This window comes from Anser cygnoides, chromosome 1 (genome assembly GCF_040182565.1).
Source record: "Anser cygnoides isolate HZ-2024a breed goose chromosome 1, Taihu_goose_T2T_genome, whole genome shotgun sequence".
In the NCBI taxonomy this organism is placed as follows: Eukaryota; Metazoa; Chordata; class Aves; order Anseriformes; family Anatidae; genus Anser; species Anser cygnoides.
In genome coordinates this window covers 2,143,223-2,166,604 of record NC_089873.1, presented here as the reverse complement: position 1 = coordinate 2,166,604, position 23,382 = coordinate 2,143,223, and the positions used below count along the sequence as shown (strand labels likewise).

The following is a 23,382-nucleotide window of genomic DNA, read 5'->3' as shown; positions in this document are numbered from 1 at the left end:
TCTGGGAGATGCCTTGCCTGCTGCTGCTTCTCCACGTTAGAAAAAAAAAAAACCCTCCAAGATGGTGATTTGCCAGCTGTTGGGAAGCGAAGGGCCTGGCTCTTGGGGGATGACATTTCTCCTGTTTGACCTGAAGTAATTTTCGCATAATGAGAGCACTTGAGCCCGTGAAGATGGGAAGAAAGTGGTTGTACCACCAGGTAGTGACAGCACATCCCTCCCCTTCCTTTGGTGGCCGCGTGGGTTATAAATTCCTCAAGGAAGGGATTGTGCTGGCTTTGTAATTAAAACACACACCAGGCATTTCACTGAAAGAGAGGCCGTGGCAGCCCAAAGGACACAAACTCAAGTCCAAAAAAGCGTTCAAGCCCCAGTGTAACTTTCAGATACATGCCTTGGCCCATTGTAAGTAGAGGTCCACCACAGTCACGTCGCCATCAGAGACAACTCCGCGGTTGCCCTTGGTTCTTCACAGCAAGTAGTGAGAAGTAGGCACCTTCAGAGTGTGATTTTCTGGGTCGGTTTAGATTTCATCTTTGAAACAAGATGCAGGGCTTCCTAAGAGGCCAGCTGGGGTCAGGAGGTGACTTTGTAGATGAGCAGATCCATCCATAAGCACCGTTGGTAGTATTTTACACCGGGTAGCAGCCCCCTATTAGGGGTTAGGGGGCTGAATTTGGCAGTTCCTCCATCCTTAATGTCCGAACACACTGCGGGGCGTGAAACCATATAACATCCACTCGTCACTGCTGTCACCGCGTAGAGCAGAGGAAACGTCCGAAAATACCAGTAGGGTGCTGGAAGGCGCCGGCCCTGCCCAGGCTTTCCGCTCTCGTCTCAAGGCTTTCATTTTGCTCAGCCATTTCGCGTTTTCCCGGAGGCGCTTTTAATCTTCGCACCGTAACCTTTAAAGATATAGGTTTTAGTGGCCTCTGTAATGATTTCCATTGCCTGAACGTGGACGTCTGAGTTGCTCCGAGTAAAGAGATTAATTCAATTTTCCTAAACTGGAAATGGACTGAAAAACAGAGAGGCTTCATTGACTTTCTTCGCTTGGTTCTTGGTGTGTTAGGGAAACAATCGATGGAGGTGAACTTCTCAGCCAGCAAAAACCTGCGTTCACATTTCCAGGGACACAAGCTCAGGAAGATGCAAATAAACATTTTTAAGACGTGGTTTTGGCTCCTAGACTTGGCCACAGCACGTTCCCGCTCCGCATTAGCAGCATCAGGATATATTCCCCTGGAAATGAATTACAAACAAATTCCTCATTTATCCCCGAGGTGACAGTCTTTTGCTGATATGTGCTTTCTTGAGACTAATAAGTTTTGAATGTCGTTGGGAGAAAAAAAAAATCAAAGTAATTACTTCATGTTCCCAAGCTCCTTATTTGTGTAGGTGCATGTGTGTTTATCTCTTTCTGTCATGCTGCATTGCTAATGGTAATTAAAGGGAAAGGATTTTTCTGTTTAGAAGTTTTGCTTCTTACTTTTTACCTTTGGTGACTTTGGTCTCCGTGACAATACTCAGTGACAATAGTCACTGACCGGCTGCTTGTAGAACTGGAGTTGCTTTACTCTAAGCTCAGGAAATTCAGGCTGTCCAGCTGGAGCTGGATCATTTTGTTCAGCCGGGCGTGCAGCACGTGGGGTAGGTGTTGATTTTCTTTGCAGACCAGGTTTTGAAAGCACTTCTTGTAGGTGCGGGTCTTGGTACCCGTCCGCATCTTGGGGGCGGTTCTTGCAAATCGCAGAGTACCCGTCAGCATTGGTTTTGTTTGTTTGTTTTTTTGACTATGCAGAATTTGGTAGTGTGGGTGTCAGCAGCAGAAATTCGGAGCAAAACCAAGTTGTACGGGGTCAGCAGTGGTGCTGCACACGCTCACCCTTTCTCGTGGCTCCCTACTAAATGTGGAGTTTGTGGGCTGGACCAAAACCTCAGCCCCATCACCATGTCCGGCAACTGCCGAGGTTAATAGGGCCGTTCTTGTCCCCTGGAAATACGAAGCTGACCGTGAAAGCTCATTTCCAGGTCCACGTAAAGGACATAACACACGTGATACACCACTGGCTTTAGCCATGAAGGGGCTAGGCAGGTTTTGTGTGCACAGACAGCAAGTTTATTCACTTGCTTTAAATCTGCCTTAGGAACATCTTAGCAATCCTCTTCTTCTGCTGGAGCCCAAGGATCTTCTCCTCCTTCTTTCACTTGATCCCTTACACGTCTCCTGGGTCTCCTACAGGACCCAAGAGAGACCCAGGAAAGGGAAGACCACTCCGCATTTTCAGATTTCGAGGGACAAAAGTCAATTTTGCACAGGCAGGGTAGTGCCAAAATGGAAAGCAGCGTCCTCATCCCCCCCTTCCTAAGGACCACAGCATTTCTCAGTATCTGCTAGCGATGTCCCTTGTCCTGCCTCGCACGTTGGCGGCGGGTGGCTGTCGTTCAGCGGCGCGGCTGTCACCTCCGCGCACGCAGCCGGCGCGGCGTGGAGCAGCTCGGCTCTCCTGCAGAGCTGCCACATGCCGGTTTGTAATTCAAAACACAAACGGAACGGCTAAAAAGGAGGGGCAGGCACGGAAAACTGCCTGCAGCTTTCCTTCAGGGATTTGGTGGGGGCAGCAGAGGTCAGGAGAGACGGGAGCAGAGGTTCAAGCCCAGAGGAGGGATGGAGAGGGACCTCGGGGCTTGCATGCGATGCAGAGCTCAAGAAGAGGAGGTCCCAGGCTCTCTTTGCTCTTGGGAAGGCCATGAGCATGTATTTGCACCCATGGGTGTGCAAATGACTCTACCTGGAATTATTATAGAGGTATTTTGACTGTAATTCAGTCTAATTATTTTTTATGATCATTACTGTTTTGTCAGTGATCGCTGCCCAGGGATAAGAGAGGAAGGGAAGAGGGAACTCAGCTGGATTCACTCTTAATTCTAAGTTTTCTTTTCCTTTATGGTAGCGAAGAGTCGTGCCCACCAACACAAACGATGGGCTCCGTGGATCTTCCGCTCTCCTTGGAGCAACGCGCTCCGTGCTCACCTGTGAGACGTAGGAAGCTTCCCTAAGGGGAGCTGGAAGGGATGGCGGGAGGAAAGCCATTTCAGCTCTTTTGAATTTTTTAACCAGACAGGGACTAACAAACAAATCTTCAGTTGTCTTACATTTCCTAAAGGCTCAAGTAACATCATGGAGGTAGTTCTGGTCTGAGGTGTCTCTCTCATTTGGCCTGACTGTCATGACTGATACCATTCAATTGAGGTCAAAACTTGGCCTCAGACTCCAGACTGAGTCTGAAGAGACGTTCGGAGTCACCCCGCAGGACCACATACCCCCATGAGCATACGTGAACTCAATGTCTGAGCTCTCACATGTCCTGCTCGGAGCTCCGATTTGCTCCAGAAGCAGCTTTTAGAAATTCCTTTCTGCTCCCATGCACTGAGCTTGCGCGTTGAAGGTTTGCTTGCTTTTTGGGAGCTCCCACTTAAACACACAGCAAACAGCTGTTAGATGAAGGACAGATATTTTAAGAAGGGAGGTTGGTGTGAGACATAAAAAAAAAAAAAAAAGGCAAGGAAAGGAGGAACCATCAGTGTGTGAAGAACAACCTTCCCAGGCATTTGTCTGCAGCTGAAATAAAGGTAAATATTGGATTGTCAGCTTGAAATGCATCTCTATTGCCTAGCTCCAGCCTGCAAATGGAAGCAATTAGAAAAATGTCCTGCCTTTTTCACAGTAGGCTGCTTCTTTCTAGCACAAGCCCCACAGACAGAAAGACACACGCAAGTCCTTAAGTAGCAGATTGGTTTACCCTGTCAGTCAGCTCTCATTAGACACTGCAGTGTTTCATACCCGGTAATCTGCTCAGAAGCAACAGATATTGGCACCGTGCGATAGGTTTTTAAGAGTTACCACTCAGCCCTTTTCCATGCACTGAAGTCGTGTCTGTTGCAGAGGTCCCTCTCTTAATTAAGTTGAGCCGGGCAGCGGAGCAAATCAACCCGCTGGTGCAGGGGCACCCAGGAATTAGAAATGTTTCACTCGAAAGGCGTATGAGCCGGCAGGGCACGGCTGATAGGGGACAGGCTGGGATGTGGCCAGCTGTGGAAAGGGTGGTCATGGTCATGGTCATGGCTGAGGACAGGAGCGAGGACAGAGGAGCAGGGAATAGCAATGGCATGGGGCCAGTTCCTGATAGAATGGAGGGAGGAAGAGGGAAAATGAGCAAAGGACAAAAATAGCACACCTGAGAGGAGTGACGGGGTCACGTCATGGCATAGTGATGGGGTTAGGGCAGAGCAAGACATTTGGACAGTAGTGTGCAGTGTAGAACCCATATAGCAAAGCTTAGGTTATATATGGAAATCTCTCCGTGGCCAGGAGCCCCAAGACATGTAGCACGTACCCGTGGAGGTAAGAGCACTTCTTTGAGGCATGCATCTGGCTCATTAAGTCCCCAGTGACTGGGAGGAGGATCTAGAGAAGCTTCACTGACTTGCTCCTCGCTGTTGGCCACTTCCAGAGGTGGGACACCACAACATGGACTTCTGGTGGACCACAATGTGGCCTGCAACAACTATCCCTACTCTGCCTGGCAGCTCCCCGGGCACTCGTCTTCCACGGCAGGATGAGCAGACCCTCGGATACCCGTGACCAGCAGCTCTGTGCCAACGTGTCCCAACGTACCTGCTCATCACATGAACCTGCACTGGTGCTCACCGTGCCATGAGCTCTAGGCATGGCAGCTGGGCTCAGCTGCTTTAGGACTGACCACATCTCGAGGACCTCAGGTCGCTCACTGTTAGCCTGTCTCCAAAAAGCACAGTGCCAGGCTAAAGTGGTGGAACTGCTTCTACTTAAAGCTGGCTCAAATCTCTCTCAGATGACCGTAAGTGGAGCAGGCTCCGTTCCCAGATTTACCAAGGGCTTGCTAAAGATGTAACTTGCTTTCCTTCACACAGTGCTATTTGAAATAGCCATGGGCAGCATACATACCTGAGCTGGTGTGGCACGGGGGTCACGGGAGACCCAAATCCTTCTGAGATGGCTGCAGTAGACACTGGTGTGTAGGCAAACAGGATCTGTAAATCTCTAAATGTCGCGTGGTACCACCAGGAATTCTTTTCCCGTGTCAGTGCTTCATCTGAGTTGGCCAAAGGAAGTTCAAAGACCGTTGTTCCACATTTCAGATGCCAAGAACTGGGGCATACAAGAGCCAAAGCTCTTGTCTGACGGAGGCACCTGGGAGCCTTCCTCACTCAGTGGTACTGAAGTGATGATGATGAGCGTGGAGTTTGCCTTCCTGCTAGAGAATGTGCTCGCCTCCAGCTGATTTCCTACGGATTTCTATACTGCCTGCCTCCTGAGCAAGGGACCACTGATGAGTAGGCAAAGAAGCCCCAGCCTTGCCAAGAGGAGACCAGCTCCTGGCTCTGGGTTCTAACCATCTTCCTACAGGCTGCATGGAGCAAGTTGCCTCACGTGGAGACAAGCTTTTCACTATGGAGTAGCAGCTCCATGCCGTCCTTTTTCCCCGTTCTTCCTTCTTCAGGCTCATGCAGAAGCATCCTACCTATGGTATTCAGCCACCCCAGTGCCTTCCAGAGCTTTTCTGGAAATGGTGTGGTCCATCTGAGCTGGATTTTGGCTACTAAGGTGTGATTGCCATAAATACCCTCCGGCTTCTATCCTACAATGAGACAGGAATGCTGCCCCCAAAGGCAAGCTGTGATTTTTGCAGCTAGATCTGGGAAGAACGGAGCAAACCGAGGTGATTCTTCAGCTGCAGAAGGTGATGGGCTACAGGGCACGAAACGCAGTCTGAGCAAGGAGCGCGGGTCAGGCAGCTCCTGTCTATCCGAGGTAGTTCCTCTGGTGAGGCTGACATTAAAAATTCTGACTCAAATGCAGGAAACATGGAGTTAAGGAGGTGAATTATTGATTGAGCGCAACTATTACCGTATCTGACAGATGGAGACTGTCTGAGAACATTTTGCAGAGTGGCATCTGCACTGCGCCTGATTGGCGTCCCTGAACTTTCACACATCAGATGCAGAATATCAACACACAAACTCTGATGTAGCAATTAAATCTGTCCTGTAATGAACCTGGGCATCGTAGCCAAGAGAAATCTATACGCTCGGTTACGGACTGAAAGCCTCAATTCTCGTATTTTGAGAAGGTATTAAAATAATTACATCCAGACCTCCACGTTTGAACCTACACTTCTGATGTCAGCACACACGGCCATGCATCACTTTCAGGAAACGGTCTGCAGTGTGTAATCCCTTACTCAGATTTTATTGAAGGCTGTAAAGCTTGCCTTGTGTTTTACAATTCGTATTCCAGATTTGAGATGAGATAATATGGCCAGGATGTAAAATACAGATGACGTCTCACGTCGCATAAGTGCATTAACATCTGAAGCTGAAGTCAGTCCCTCGAGTGCGTACAGAAGCGATCCATCAGATACGTACTCCACATTGTCATGTGTGCAAAAACAAGGAGAAGAAGAAGAGAGGTGCAAATAATAGCAAGCTTTCCTGAAGAACAGCTTGTATTATGAAAAAGCAATATGTAAAATATGTCTTTTTTAATAAGATTCAGTGCCTTCGTCTTCCAGGTTGTTTTCTTAAGCCCAACGCAACTCAGTAAATGATTGCAATTTGTTGCAATCTGTTAACTGTTTGGCACGCTGGGTGAATTTGTTCTCCCTTCACTGGTAGCATGCAAATGTTCTGAGCATCATCAGGAAAATGCATTTTTTGTCACTGGAGGGGGTTCAGAGGTCGGGACCCATTGGGAAGCTGGCCCTGGGAGGTTACAGCATGGGGATGGCTTTTCCTGGGCAGTACCCAGCCTGTTGCACACACACAGACTTCAGCCTAGCCCTTAATCTCAACAGACCTTCATTTTCTTAACCGTAAAGCAGCCTTCTGAGAAAACAGAGAAGCTCTGTATGTGGTATTTCTAAAGTGCTTTGAGATGTACAAATGGGAATTGAAAGAGAAGGTAAATGAGTTAATACAGAAAAAATACAGGTTCGATCCTCACAGCAGAATTCTTTCGATAACCTGGAGATTTTGTACCGTTATAAGCATTTTTTAAATGAGATGAAATTAATGCTTCAGAGCTACTTGCCTGGTTTTAGGGGCTGGGAACCACTCCATCCACTTACAAGCAGTGCTGGGGTTCTCTCCTCACTCTATAGGGACCAATTTTGTTTCCCTGGAGCCATGGTCGCATTGCCATGGAGTCCTGGGTTTGCAGCCAGCACGTGAGGAGTGGTGAGCAAGTCAGCAAGCAGACCTGGCTTTTCCATGCAGTGGAGGTAGAAACTGCATCCATGGCTGTGGTCCTGCCCTGCCCTGACATTGACTCGATGACGTTTTCGTTATGCACGCTAAGGGTTTGCACTGTCTGGCAAAAAATACTGGGGTTTGGATGTGTTGGCTCAAAAAGTTGAGATTATTGGAGGTGGAATTCCATGAAGAATGGCAAGAAGAGGCCACAGTTGTACTGCACACGGCAGCATCGATGCTCACTCAGGCTTAAGGTCTTGAGTTCTTGCCTTCAGGAGCAGGAAAGTTCAAAAGGAGCAATTCAAAGTCACCTTCTTGCTTTGCCTACTGCAGCAATACCTTGGAGAGGCTATGGTTTCCCTCCCTAAGTATGTCTTTTGCCCTGGATATATTAGAGAGGGAGAAGCAATTTAAAACAAAAATTTTGTGGCAAGAGCAAATGAGTAGCAGCTGGACGTGACTACGTCTAGCCTGCAAAGCTGAAGGTTTCCAAGCATCAGAATTATTGAGACTTGGTGTATTAGGTGTGATGAAAGTTTTTTGTGGCCAGTGGCCAACAGAGAAGTCTTGGAGAAGAACATTGAAGGTCTTAAGCGTTAATTCCTTCATCCAGGAGCCACACAGGTCTCTGTTGAAGTCCCCAGCTTCTGGCCCTCTAAAAAGTTGGCACCGAACACGTGCTGGCTGCCTGATTTCTCTATAATAACCAACATCCGTAGGGCACTTCAACCCAATATAACTACAGATTTTACTGTAGAATGAACTGGCTTCCCCCCATTCTTTGCCCATTCATAGGTGGGAAATCATTGCTGTCAATCCCCTTGAGTCGTGGTGGTAACCCCGCACTGATGAACCAGCAGGTAGAGTTTGAGGCTGCTGCACCGTTTTGTTTTCTTCCTGCTTTGGGTAGATCTGCACCCAGCGTTGAGCAAGTAGAAAGCCATAGGATGCGTCCCCAGTCTCAGCAGTTTCTAGGCTGGCGCAAGGTGAAGAAGGAGAAGAAGCAGCAGTGCCATGAGGCAAGTGAATCCCAACAAGGGCTCTTCCATGAGAGCCAGCAGCACGTTCAACAAATGGTGACATACCAGTTGACGTCAGCTTGGCCACAAAAGCTGGCTTCCCTAATTATTGACGCCACTGCAGCATTCAAACCAAATGAATAAAGGTAGTCAGAAAAAAAAGAACATAAATTGGAGTTTTCAAGAATTATTGGCAATTTGCCTGACCTCAGCGAGCCATTCAAGCCTCCTCTAAGCACCAAGGGTCAACCCCAACCTACTACAGGTGGACGCTGGCGTGATGGACCTCGTAGTTTCCTGTCTCGGTTCACGTGTTGCATCCTGTTCTCTGTTAGCAAGCAGATCCCGTCGGATGTGTCCTTCACCCATCGGTAACTACCGAGCATTCCTGTTTTTATTAAAAATCAGCAAACATGCACCACTGAACACCTCCTCGATTACAGCACTGGGCTTTTTTTATCCAGTTCCAAGCCACTTGATCCTAAATAAGGCTGTTGGGGTTTTTTTGCCACAGTAAATGTTGTTCCCAAAGGGTAGCTAAAATTGTATTATTTTTTGCTGACTGGAGCAATCTTTGCAGTACTTTCCATCGAACTGCTGACTCTCTCTTCTTTAGGGCTACATTCATTTCCACATCTCCTCTCATTTATGCATGAGGCAAGGGGAAAAATTGCTTAATATTCTTTATAAACTGGCATATGGTATAGATAATTTTTTTTCTCTTTACTATATGCAGTAAAAATGCAAATGTGTGTGGCTTATTTGCAAATGCTGGCATTAATAACTGATATTTAAACGGAATGGATTAGCATTTTTACTGATATATTAAAAAGATTTTTTCCAATCATTTGCACACTCAAAATCAATTTTAATACAACATGCAAATTGAATTTAATTTTTTTTATTTAAAATTGCATTTATCTGCTTGAACCATTAAATTTACTATTTAATATGTACTTTCCAGCTCACTTGGTTAGAATTTCATTGCTCTTTATCTGTATAAATTTAATTAGCCTTGATATCATCAGTATATTATAGAACTAATTAAAGATTTAGATAAGTGCTGAGGGTGCTTATTTAATACCCTATAAAGTTCCATTTGGAGAGGGAGAAATTCGTCCATCGTAGTATCAGCCAGCATGGAGCTACGAGGAGTGGCTCAGACGTCGTTTCTGAAAAAAATTACTTAATGGGCTTTAATGGATTTATCCTTCCTTTGAAAAGCCGTGTAATTACCGCGTGTCGCCGCGCAGTGCAGGGGTGGTTGCTGCCTTGCAGGGAACGGTTTCTGAAATATCCGGGCACGTGTTCCCTTCGTGGTGACGCCGTCTGCTGAGCGGAGATCCCCAGCAGGGCACGCTGGTCCCAGGCACGAGTGACAACCTGGGGGAAGAAGGGAAAAGAAAATAAGAGGGAAATACCAAGAACAAAACTGTTAGATAAGGCAGAGCCGGGCAGGAGTCAGGGGGAAAAGGAGGAGAGGGTAAAGGGGAGGTCTTCTGGAAGAGTAGTTACGTTCTGCGCGTATCTTACCTCTTCCGTTCCTAATCATCTCAGGGTTTTGCAGGTATTTTGTCATCTGTATTTTACATAAGGGGATGGAGCAGGGAGAAAACCAAGTGCTTCAGTGACACAGAGCTGCAGAGAGCACCCGAAGGGGGTTTATTTTGAAAAAGAGATGTTAAAACAAAGCTGCTTAGCCCACACAGAGACCAACACATAGGTGAGAGGATTTGGTTCTCGTGGTTTGTACACTGGGTAGTTTTATTTTTAAAAAGAAAAGTAATTGGTGTGTGTAATTTGGTTGTCTTCAATTAAGACTCCACTTTTTTACCCGCCTGAATAAATAAAGCTCCTTTTGTTGCCTGGCTCTGCAACCTGTTCAGATTTCTGTGCCCTGCAGTCCCGGGGAGGGCACAGGACTGCTCAAGGTGTGAAGGTTTACCACCTCTGACACTGCTTTGTGCTTTGGACAAATTACTTCATTTTTATCTTGGCTCTTCTGGCTGTAGACAAACAACAGAAAAAGCTACAACAATCCTTACATCACATCCCTGATTTGTGGGTTTATTAAGGGCTGCAATTTGCAGGAGCGTGGAGCACCATTAAGGTATAAATTCACTTTTATTTCTTCCTCTCTTGTTTTCTTTCCTTTTGCAAACCATTTCACATCTTGCATATTTTAGCTTTTTAAGTGCTTTTAACGTTCTTGATGCTCTCGTGCTGTACAAACACAGCTCACTGCCGTCTGCTCCTCCTGCTCCAAATTGTGCCGCATGGTGAGGGGGCATCTGCTGGAGGGCTTCTGGGAGGCTGTGAACGAGGTTGTCCCTAGGGCACCTGGAGGAGGTGTAGATCATAGCTGCACATTTTTGGCTGGTCTAGCCTCATTTTAGACTCCCTCTCCAGTTCGTGGAGACCAATAGGTGCTTCTTGGCCATAAGTCATCCCACCCTAAGCTGACATGAGAGGTCCCCGTTTCTTGACATCTAAACCGTGTGAGGTCCCCCTATGCTTTGGGTTCTTCAGGAGGCAGAAGATCATAGAATCCTAGAATCATTAGGGTTGGAAATGACCTTCAAGATCATCTGGTCCAACCATCACCCCACCACCAATGTCACCCACTAAACCATGTCCCCAGGCACCACGTTCAACCTTTCCTTGAACACCCCCAGGGACGGTGACTCCACCACCTCCCTGGGCAACCCGTCCCAATGCCTGACTGCTCTTTCTAAGCAGAAATGTCTCCTCATTTCCAACTGAACCTCCCCTGGCACAACTTGAGGCCATTCCCTCTGGTCCTATCACTAGTTACCTGTGAGCAGAGGCCGACCTCCAGCTCCCCACCCCTTCCTTTCAGGTAGTTGTAGAGAGCAATAAGGTCTCCCCTGAAAAAAAATGGACCTTACTACTGTTGTCTCCAGAACTGGTCCACGTTAATTAAAAATCATGAAAGAAATCTTAAAAAATGATGATCAGGATATGTATTCCCTGGCAGAATAGTGTCCTGAGGGTAATGATATTCCATCCTATGTTTTAGGGCTGTGACTGCATACAGGACTCGAAGGACATGGTTTAAGACAGGCAGTGATTAGAGAGTGGCTGTATGATGTAGCAGGTACCTTCCATCAGCAGTTCCTGTTTTGTTATCTTAAGTTCCTTAGATGGAAAAAGACCCAGCAGCCATACTTGCAGACTCCTGCTTTAAAATGCTGAGCACTGACACGTGTGTGCAAACATCATTGCAGTCTTCATGAGGTGTAGAAATTACAGTAATTGCTGGCTTATGGGGATTTTCCTTTGCTTGGTATTTCAAGTTTTGGGAATTTGCTTTGCAAAATCCTGCATGCTACTGGTTCTCTCTCCTGTCCCATCTCCGGGGACAAGTAACCCTCAGCTCCATCCTCAGCTCTTTCCCTTTCCCACCTTGACGTCTCGCGCTCTGCAGACAGAAGAGCCCCGTGGGCATCTTTTCGCATTCAATAAGTGCTGGAAATGGATTTCTTCTCTATTACACGAACCGAAGTTACCTCATTTCTTTGCAGCGTCCCTTTCTGCTCACCTCCTCCGTGTATTTAAATGGGGTGGTTCCACCAAGATCTGCCTGTACCAAAATTCAGTGACTTTATAACTGCAGCTTTGGTCTTTTTTCCTCTTTAAGTGCACGTTCATTGTTCTCTCTTGCATTTTTTTTTGCCTAGATTTAGTCTGTAAGTGCTACATACTTAACCTTTTTTACTTTCTTATTTAAGTTCTTATTAGAACATTGTAGAAGTGATTCCTTAATCCCCCAAAAGTGTGGGAGGTAAAGAAAGTACAGAATACTTTTTTTTTATTCCTTTTGGGTAAATCGGCACCCAGATCTAAGTTCTCACCTTGTGAATCTCTTTCTATCTGCATCATTACAGAATGGGCACCCAGCTATATAATGAATGAATAATTAAAGTAAGACTCTTTATTCTGAAACATCACACTGTTCGTCTGAAGGTCCCTCTCTTAAGAAGAGATCAAGTCATTCTCAGGGAAATCAGAATTTAATTTTGAATTCACCTGGACATCTTTTGAAAAACTTTTCTGTGTGCAGGCCTTGGGTTATAGGTTAACATTAGCATTTAAATGGAGAATGGTATTAATAGCCCTCAGAGGAGCTGGTCTCGTCCTGATTGCCTTTTCAGAGATTTTTTTTTTCTAAATGAGAGAGCTTCTTTATTTTTGTTCTTTTTCTCCAACAAGAGAGTTCAAGAAACCATCTTTTTTGATACATGTATACTAAAAATGCATCCTTGCAAAATCGATTCATTTTTGGCAACGATGTTTTGTTTTATAATTGGTGTAAAAAATAAAAAGGTTGTGTTAATTGGCTTCAACAGTTTTGACTTGCCCATGGGTTGTTTTTTCCTTGGCTTGGGAACCATTTCCACCTGTGATGTTTGGCCTCATTTATTTGCCTCATTTATTTGCTGTTAGGACGAAGATGTTGTTCGTGTGGTGGTAGATCCTCTGAGCCTGCTGTAGTCAGCAGAAAGAGTACAGTTGTATTTGAGCTTTGCATTAGGCATTATTTGCTCTTAGACGGGTGTTTGTCTTCAAAAAAGCACCAAAAGAATTCTAAGGGTGGTTCAGAAACTTTGGACCCAATCTCGTTGCCGTCAGGCAGAGGAACAGTTCGCACATGGCTAGGCTGGTGGGCTGCTCATTTTCTCTTCATCTTAGGGCACCTTAGACTGTCCTCTACTCCTCACCTTCTCAAAACACGCCATCAACCCCAAGGCTGGTTATAGGGAGGGTTTGGCCAGGTATTTACCCGCCTAAAGGACCAAAGCCTGGCATGCAAATCGATGTTTCCTTCCCCTTACGGCACAGCAATGGTTGGCACTTCCAAAGGAAATCTGGAGAAATCAGGGAGATGCTCTGTATGAACTTGTACCCCATTTATGCATTTGCCATACCAAATGAACTCAACAAGCCCCATCTACACTTCTCAGCATCGTACAAATGAATAATAACCGAGTAAGGATGCAAACAAAAAGATTTCCCTGCTGAGCCGAGTCACCCAGGTGACTTTGCTCCCATCAGCCGCGTTTACTCAAGTGAGTAACGATTGATGAGATCGGCTTTGATCCGTTCCCTCCTTACCCCAAATATCTGAGTGCTGAGTGGATCTCACAGCCCAAGTCGATGATCAGGTTAGGATACATCAGCTTACGTGTGCTGAGCTGTGCTCACGTGGAAGCCAACCGAAGGCTTGGAAAGCTAATTTTTTTTTGTTAGCTATGCTAATCTGCTATTATTATTTATTAACCTATTTGTCAGATGGTAAAATCAACTTTTGATAAATATTAATTCTTCTCCCTGGTTTTAAATCTCCACTTTAAAACCCAGAGCAGTCTGCCAGCATTTCAGTGAATAGAGATCTCCCTCACCTGTCCATTTATTTCCCCCGTCCCTTACTAACTTGCTTTTCACAACCTCCTCTCGATAATCAAAAGAGCATTTATAATGCCAGGGACAAATACACTTCTGAAAGCAAAATGAAGAGCCTAAATAAAAAATCACAGAACAAGAGGCTCATCCCACTCACTCTTTCATATTTCATTATTTGATAACATCAGAAGATGAGTCCATCAGAGCTGCTTGGGCAAAGGCAAACAGGAGTGTGTCTGATCAATATTTATTAATACTTTCAAAGACAAGGGAGGCAAAGTTGAGCAGACTTCGTAATGGAGTGAATAATTACTCATGCAAATAGGGTTTGGCCGAAGGCAAAGCCATGCCAAAGCGGCAGGTTTTTAATTGCGCCCAATTAAAAATGCATACCTTTTGCTCGCTCGCACTGTCTCGCTCGCTCATCTTTTCTTTTTTTTTTGTATTATTTTGCGGGAAATTTTTAATTAAAAAATAATCTGATCCTGAACCGAGTGACAGATGAATCCTCCGTTTATGAGGTGCAGAATCCTGCGGTAAGCTAGGATTTGGGACAGGTTAACGGAAAGGCAGCCATAAGGACAGGGAGGGAATGACAGGCCTGCACTGCTGAGCCTGACTGATGGTCAGCTTTGGCATCTCAGGAGAGGGATGTGAAGTGGTGTTGGTCACCCAAATGCCCACTGGCGTCTTGGCCAGTCCCTGCATTTGGCCATCCCAGAGTCTGAAGAACCAGGGCTGTGGTGCCCCCAAGTGTCATTTAGCAGTAGAGACGCAGGGTCAGATGGAGAGATGACCAGAGGGGCTGTGGGCAGGTCGTTTCTTCTCCCTCCTGGTCCCCTGCTCAAGGGAGGAACAAAATTCTGAGTCCACGCAGGGATGGAAATGTTCTGGGAAGCTTTCTGATGGCCACTTACTTGTAGGAACTGGAAACTTTAGCACATAGGAGGCAAAACTGGTAGCACAGCCCCAACCTCAGGTTTCCTCCCTGTTTAATTGCGGTGTTATTTGACATTTTCTGAGTTTAATATTTGCCTCATGGGGAAATAATCAGGAACATTTCAGGTACAGCAGCTCATGCACCTCTGAGAATATGCTTGGGGTTAGGCAGAAGCAGGAAGGATATGTTCTTCTTGCTCCTCCTTTTGAGGTGGTCTGACACCTAGGAAGGCCAAGTCCTGGGCTTTGAGCAGAGACTTGCCACCTCTCAGAGGGAGATACGCCCCAGCCAAGGTACACCCCGTGTCATTTTTTGAAAATGCAGCCAGAGCTGATAAAAGCAAAATCTCATTTCACATCTGCTCAGCATCAATTCTCTCGAAGTGATCGATGTTTCCTAAGTCATGGTGTTTTCTCTGGCAGCCGTGCTGATTTTTCTCTGTGTTGTGTATAACCGTATTTGAGATATTGCCAATACCCTCAAAGTCAACCTTACATTCGATTCCTGCCTGTGTGTTGAAGCAGCTTCATAAATACCTTGATCTTTTTAGCATTTTGAGGCTAACAGTGGTTCCTGGGCACACGTCGGGGTGCCAGGACGCTGCAGGGCCCAGGGGTAGGCACCTGCCAGGCAAATTTGGGCTCTTGGTTCCTGCAGCATCCCAAATGCAACTGCTTCTGTACGTCGAGTTCAAGCATAAAGGTTACGGGACCATGGCCCAAGGGAGGAACTGAAGTGAAAACTCGGCAGACCTGTCCTCAGACCACTGACCCGCAGGGTTTTGGCAGTCCCTGCCTGTAACTGGATGTCCCCCGAGCTGCTTTAGCTGAGGAATGAGCTGTGTTTTCTGGCTGGGAGGGAGGTTATTGCAGTGCCAGGGTTAGCCAGCCTGAGCTGATGCTGTCACCGCGCTGATGCTTGGAACTGCCGGGTTTTGGGTCTTGTGCCTACCTGCAAGAGCAGCCAAAATTAAAAGAACATCCAAATTTTGCTGGTTTTGATGCTGGCGACCTGGTCCTCCTTCAGCGCCAGGAGTTTCATAGCCTGCATCTCAACTGCACAGAGCTAGCAGCCTGATTGGTTTTTCATTTCTTATTCAACCCCAAAAGCTATTTTTTGTTTGTTTCTTATGCGTTTTTTATGTGTATCATCCCTTGCACATGCACACTCGCTTCTTCTCTGACCACCCAGCCTGAATCCTATCAGCCCTCATTCTTGGAACTGGTGATTTTGGAGCTCCCCTTCCTCTCGCTGCAAGCCCACGTGCTCTTGGCTGTCCCCTATCAGCAGTTACGTAGCTGCAGGTTTTCAACCACAGGAGCAAATTCTCAGCTCACGGCAGCAGGGAATGTCTTGAAGGAGACAGAGGAGACCAAAATGCAGCACTCTGAAGCCCAGTAGCCTGGTCAAGACCTGAGACGTCCCAAACACGGGGTTTTGCCACAGCCAGTTACAGTCATTGCTGCGGTGCTTTGCAGTCTGGCAGCACGCTGGATGCTCTGCAGAAGCACAGCTAAGCCAGACCCGAGAGCCTGCAAAGTAAAGAACAAGAGAAATTTAATATGCAGCTCTGCCATGTTTGGCCTGATTGCCGTTTTAATGCAGTCAAAGAGCAGAGAAAGGGAAGGAGGTGATAACTTTTCCTGGAGCCCCTACTCTTGGGTTTTAAATAATTTATTCCACCCAGATCTAAGCATTAGACTGCAGCCTGGCCTTGTCCTCCTACAGAAGCAGGGGCAGTCGTGCAGGTGCTGGAAGTTACAGGATTTGGTTGAAACAGTCCTTGCTGCCATGTGGTGCAAGAAAGGAATCTTTTCACTTCTTCCTTGAGCTTTTCGGACCCTTGTTTCTTTACAAGGGTCTGTAACACCAGTATGAATTTATGCCGTCAGCCAACTCCTCTAGAAAGAGGGGTACTTGCCATCCAGGCACCACTTTTTTTGGATTTGAAACCCCAAACAGACCTAACCCCCAGCCAAGCTTCATCGCGTGCTGGAGCTTACTGCAGTGGAGCCGTAGAGGAGAAACTTCCCCTGATCCCTGACCTTATCCTAGGCTCTGCCTTTCAGTTCCCATCATTTGTGCTTTAGATGGAAGAATATGGGAAGCGGGGTGAGTGGGACATGGGCTCCCCTGTGCTTGTACGTGCACGCTTGGCATCTCCTGGTGTTCAACAGCATTATCTTTGGGCTTCCTTTGTATACCTAGCAATCCTTCTCTGCTCACGGCACCACTGAATAAAAAGTAACAGCTGATGGTATGCTACGGAAACACTCTACAGGATTCTACCATTCTACAGATGGTTTTCGTGAACATCAAGCCTCAGTGCTCACCAGGGTGGTTTTTTGTTTGCTTGCTTTTCAGGCAGTATTATGAGATGCTCTACAACACAGCAGACGAGCTCTTAAACCTCGTGGTGGATCAAGGCGTGAAGTACACAGAGCTGGAGTACATCTACGCCCTGAACTTACTCCACCGGAGCCAGACGGGTGTGGGAGACCAAACCACGCAGAATATGAGGCTGCAGAGGTTGAAGGAGATCATCTGTGAGCAAGCTGCTATCAAACAGGCCACCAAGGACAAGAAAATCACCACTGTTTAACTAAGTTGCTCGTCTTCGGTGAGCAGTGGGGGCTGTCTGGTCGCAGGGCCAAGCTTCTGCGTTTCTGTTAAAATTGGTGGCAAAAGCGTGAATCTTCTTGGGTGGTGGCCTGCTAGCGAGAAGGGAAATGCCGTTTGAAATTTGGTTTTGGGGTTCTTTGGGGGGTTTTGATGTGTAATCACGTAATGCTTCCTTAACGCCTTCTCCCAAGAGCGATTGCGCTGCAGGAGGAAGAGGCTTTTTGGCAGAGATGTGGGTGGGATATTGGGCTTTGCTCTGTCGCTGCTGCTTTGCCTTGAGATGCAAGGCAAGCTGCTCTCTCTGGGGGAATGGGAAAAGAGATTTCATTGGGTTAGGCCGGTCTTCGGTGGAAGTTCAGACCACACTAAACAGCACCGTGAGAATTAAGTGCAGATCTGTTGATAACCTGGGATCTTGATGACTTTGAAGCTGTTCCACCACTGTTGCCACATGGGAAGCCTATTTCAGCTCTGCCTGTACTATTCTAAGTGACAGTTGTAGATGCATTTAGTTTTCTGCTCTTTCCACTGCAAAGAGATCTAGTTGCTTATTCCTACAGACAGTAGTAATAAGCCAGTTCTTGTAGTGGGAGGTGACGTGGGACCATTTGTTTCCACTTCTACTTTTTCATTATCACAGAGCCAGATGGCATCAGTTTCTGCAGCTCATACTGCACTGGATGATGGTGGATGTAGGAGAAAATTGCCAATATAATGCAACAGCAGAACTTAATTCTCTTTTTCTGAATATATCTTTTGAGTATAGCTTAGCTCAGAAGATATTTTGTAATCACCATTTGATGCACTGGGAGGATGCACAGGCTTACGTAGCTCAGTGCTAATGGTCAGCAAGGGCAGGAGGAGGGTAGATCCCAGCTCTGCAGTATGAAGCAAGCTCGGGTCACCAGTTCTGCCTTGCCACCTGGTAAAAGGCTCTCGGTTCACTGAGGCTGATGAGTTTGTGCCAACCCTCCAAACCAAGAACACACTGCACTTGTATTTGGCAGGTAAATAGTCAGCCCAGCTGGGTTTCACGTCCTGAGATGGGTTCTCTCTCAGCTGTTTAACTGCTTGTGCATCAGTCTTGAAACTTCAGAATTAAAGGATAATGTAATGACTCCTCGAAGGCTCTGGTGCTTTATTTCTTTAAGAACTTAATTTAGTGATATTTGAAAGACTCTTTTCTGGGTCCAAAGTTATATGGTGTCCTGTGAGATCCAAAGTCATACGGTGTCCTCTGAGGTTGCATCACTATGGAACTGGTCTTCTGAGTCACTCAGCCTAATCCCCGGCTACCACGGGCCAACTGGACAAGAAGCTTCTCAACCTCCACATTAAAAGCAGAACGCAGTAGTTCTAAGTCGTTAGGATTTTTTTTCTGATTTCTAGTCTCATTTTATTCATGAACCTAGTTTTTATTGTGCCAGTACCAGCCATTAACTCCTAGAGTTCCTTCTTTTCCTTGAGGAATTTGCACGTGTAACAGTGGAGAACGCCATCGTGGCCCTGTATGATGATGAGGGCTCTCCCTGGGGTAGCACATGGGGTATGTATTCCCTAGCCCTGGCATCCAAGATGTGCTGCAGTGAGGATGCAAGAAGGCAGCCTATTCTGCATCCAGACATGGGAGGATGGAAAAGAAGCTGCTTGGTACATACAAAACAGATTTCAGACCCTTTGAGGTACAGAGATGATGTGTGAGGAGCTCTGAATCCAGACTGGGCCGCTGTGGGCTAGAGTCAAACTATTTTGGATTCCTTTTGTGTCCTTTATTGTTAATAATCTGAGGCTCTGCCTCATCTTTACATGGCTGATCTTGAGCTTTGCAGTCCCCATTTTCCACCCACTGAGCAGCTGTGCTGGTGGGTGCCATGACAGATTGCATGAAAACAAAGAACATTTCGAAAATTTCAAACTTGGGAGTCTGTTTTCTTCCAAAGTAAATTATTTAAAAGAATCCTCTTTGAACTGCACATCACATTGTCCATCACAGCACCACAGGCTGTAAATACAGAGCCCTAGGTCATGTCCATGCACTGGCCTGAGGTGCAAGAAGGCATTTGCTGGCCTGCGTGGTTCAAGAACACCATGGCACGACTGGAGAGAGGAGAGGCAAGGACTTACCCAGATCCTGGTATAGAGAGATGAAAAAGTTTTGCAGTTGAGGTAATTGCAGCATATAATTGGCCAGCATCTCCTTGAGTGTTCAGACTCAGTCCTCTCCAATCCTTTACAACAGAAGTTAATATTATTCAGTCTGTATATCATGGCAGTCACACCAAGGGTAAAAAGGGAGTGCCTGAGGCCACAGAGAAAGACATGAGCAGCATGCGGCTTGTCGGAAGCCAGAGCTCAAGCACCTTCTTTCAGCCACCCATTGGCATACTCTGCACAAGCTTTCTTGCTCCACCACAAAAAGATGCTGCCAGAAAGAATCCTCATCAGCTTTTGCAAATCCTTACTGAACATTTTTTCCCTGAAAGGTAACTTTTGAATGCACCATGCTTGCTGTGCCAACAGGTGCTTCAGAAATACAATGTACTCAGTGAAGGCTGTGATTTTGAAGCAAAGAGGACTCCGGATAGCTCATGTTTAGACAATGCACCTAGTTTTGTGTGTGTAGTTTTTAGATCACCCACTGTCTGAGCTGCCTTCCAAGAAAGAGCCTTACATGATCAGCAGGTCCGTCCTCTGTACCGTGCAGTTACGCTTCACAAAACCACCTCCCAGTGAGTTTCCTGCATTATGTGCGTGTCCAGGTAGCAGCGATGACAGGGCAGCAGCCCGCTTGCTACCACACACCTGGACAATGTGAGCATTGAGGGGACTTTTTCGGCACTAAGCCTGCCTGGAACAAATGGGTATCCATTGCAAGGGGTCTGGCTTGTGTGTTGGCGTTTGTTGCAATCCTCTCTCGCTAATGGGGTCTCGAGCGCGTGGGGGGAAGAGATCTTTTGGGAACATCTTTTGTTCATTAAGCTGTTACTGTGGGTAGAGTCAAGATGTTTTATTTAATAGCAAATAACTATTCAGACAACAGGCTGGCTTATCCTCTCACATAGTCCACACGCACACAGTCATACGTACCCATCTGGAGCCCCAGCTGGGAGGCCAAACCCACGGGCGGTACTCACGCACCAGGCGCTTCTAAGTAGGTGTTTGGAAAGTCCCCTGAGAACAAGATGTCTCATCAGGCGTCTCAATAACCCTGTACTCATCGTCTCCGTATAACAGCCACCCTCTTTGGTGTGGTCCAGGTCACCCGGCCCCATTGTTGGAACTTGTGTGTGCTCATGGTCTTGTGCAGGCTCTGGTTGGCCTGAGTTTATCATTCCTTCAAAGCCAACAGATGCACAAGTCTGAGCGTACCGGCCCTTGGGAAGCTGTCTCACACTTCCTTGCCTGTGTTTACTTTGCCTTTCTTTAGGTATTGGCCTTTGGTAACTACTTCTCCATCCCAGCTTGTGGAACGTACTCACACAAACTCACACAGACAGGGCATTTATAACATATTTAGGGTAAAAGATGGTTTTCTGAAGGGAGAAAACTATGTAAGTGTATTGCAAACTGTGCAAAGACCCCATGAACGCCCTTTACCTTAGACGTGAGCTACGCACAGCTGCACAGCGTGACTTACCCTTCTGCCCTGAAGGAGGGACCCAGTCCTCAGTCTGGGACTTTGTTACAGGACCATGGATGTCAGCGCCGGTTCTGTTCTCTGCACTGTCTCTTGCCTACGGTGGTTTCACAGTCCTGATGTGACCCTGCAAGACACGCACTGCTTTATGGACAAGGCCTAGGCATTTTGTTTTGTAATGCAACATGAAATGCTACCAGCTCTGCCAGCACTTAGAACGTAATTGTTATATGGATGTGGCCCTTTGGTGCTTAAAGAGACAAGGAAATACTCCTCCAGACCACAAAATGAAATATTTTCATGGGAGCTGTAAACGTTCATGAGGGTTTCACAATTTCCTCTTTACAACCTCGTAATCTTTACTGGTTTTTAATTATCGCACTATTTTGAAGCCTATGCCAGACATGGAAGTGGAAGGTAAAGTAAATTACTCCTGTTCCTGCCACGGTTGTGTATCAGTCACCAGCTCGTCCTCTCCCAAGTGCCTCCTCCCTCTTGACAGCTTCTTAATTAAGGATGGTATAAAGCTGTCTGTTCGACAAATACACATACAACTGTATGTATGTACACACTTATATACATACCCGTATATATATAAGCCCCTAGAGATACCATGGCGTGGGTCCCCTCGACCCCATAAGCTGCCATAGATGTGGTGAGCGCGGCCACTCAGGGAAAGCAGCGGCTGGAAAGGTTTGCAGAGGAGTGAGGCTCTCTTTCTGCCTTTTATTGGCTGTGCTTTATTTTATTAGCACAAGTCATAATTGCAAATTTCTTTTTCAATGTGGCACATTGCAATAAAGGGGAGGGCACGCAGACAGGGAGCGGGGGAGAGCTGCCAAGAGGAAATTAGTGTTGCAGTAATGTCAGTCCTATTGCTCTCGGGCAAACGGGGAAGGTTTTTTGAGATGGGGACAGGGAGTTGGTCATTTCACTGAGCTGAGATATGGAGACGTCACACAAATGACCATTAGCCACTCGCACACCGATCCCCAGTCGTGGGGATGAATTCCCACAGCGGGAACACGCAGTGCTCCCCAAGCCTCATCCATCGCCACAGCCCTCAGCCACAAAGCTGACTGTGCTCTCATTTCAGGAATTTATTACCCAAAGCTTAGATTTTTTTTTTCCCCACTGCACTTTAAATACCCAGTGACCCGTATCAATTATATCACAGTAGCAACTTGAGCCTCGGGCAAGGCTGGGTGTCCACTGCTGAACATGTGCATAGCAGGGGATGTTCTGCCCTACAGAGCTGGAGCTCAAAAATAGCATGATGGATGATAAACTTGAAAGGAAACCAAGATGCAGGGAAGTCAACTGATGCTCTCCAGGCCACGGTCCCTGGAGGATCAGCCCTGCTCTCACTGCTGGGCAAAGCAACCCTGTAAATCCGAGCCAGAGCTGCCTGTGCCCTGCAGTTCACATCTTACCTTTCTGCTTCAAATGGGGAGCGTGCTCAGAAATGAGGCGTTTTATTTTATTTTATTTTATTTTCCTTCCTTTTGCTGATTGAAACTAACAACTGAGCCAGGAATACAAAATTAGGTGGCTGCGGCCAGCATATAATCATTACATTTGCTTTTGGATAATCTGTGTGAAATTCATCAGGAGCGATTTATTGGGAAGTTCATTGCATCGGTGTTCATTATTTACTTTGTTAGGCTTGGGCACAGTGGCAATCAGTGAAGAAAATTGGACAGTTAGGGCCTTGGACTTCAGTGTTTGTAATTTCCTCCAGCGAGTTGCAGCATGAAATATATTCGGCGCAGACGAATCACTCCTCTGTGTGTTCAGCGTGCGCATCCGGGGGCACTCGGCTATCGGTGTGGCTCTGAAAAACGAAGAGGCAAAAGCAGGTTTGTGGAAAAGAAAAGAGAAATAAGAAGCAGCCTGAATCACAACCCTGGTGGTGGGCGCTTCCAGAGGCCTGCGGTGACTGTAGGCCCCAGCCATCAGCTGTCCCGTGCTACCTGCAGTGCTTCTCCAGCAGAGTTTGCTGTCAGCGTCTTCATTCCCCAACACTCAGGGACAGTCTGCCAGGCACCTCAAGTCCCCTGTGGTGTCTGTCCCGTTCCCAGGACGGTGGCAAATCCCTGCCACTCGCAGCACAGGACCAGAGGAGAGCAGAGCAGCCGGGGTGTGAGGGGCTGGGCGCAGACAGTGTGGGATGGGGGATGGAGCCCATCTCCTGGCTGGGACAGACCTTACAGGAGGGGAAATGCTGCAGCCTTGTCCTCACAGACAAAGTCCCCATCGGGCTCTGACTGGCATTAAGGTGAGGAGCTAAGGAGAGACAGAAAGAGAGACCTGACACCACCTCGAAGATGCTTAAGGCCATTGCCACACCTTGAGTGCTGTGCTCAGCTTTGGGCCCCTCAGTACCAGAAGGACATCGAGGCCCTGGAGCGTGTCCAGAGAAGGGCTACGAAGCTGATGAAGGGCCT

The 23,382-nt window shown here is 47.0% G+C and overlaps 1 protein-coding gene across 4 annotated transcripts in view; it reads left to right on the top strand.

Annotated features, from left to right (window-relative positions):
- EXOC4 (exocyst complex component 4) overlaps window positions 1–18,416 on the top strand; it is a 381,730-nt gene extending 363,314 nt beyond the window's left edge. For all 4 annotated transcript variants that reach the window (XM_048062635.2, XM_048062633.2, XM_048062634.2 and 1 more), the window contains one exon: window positions 17,041–18,416. In XM_048062635.2, the coding sequence (XP_047918592.1) occupies window positions 17,041–17,278 (238 nt within the window). In that variant the 3' untranslated portion in view covers window positions 17,279–18,416. The remainder of the gene's footprint in view (window positions 1–17,040) is intronic.
- Window positions 18,417–23,382: the final 4,966 nt, after the last annotated feature.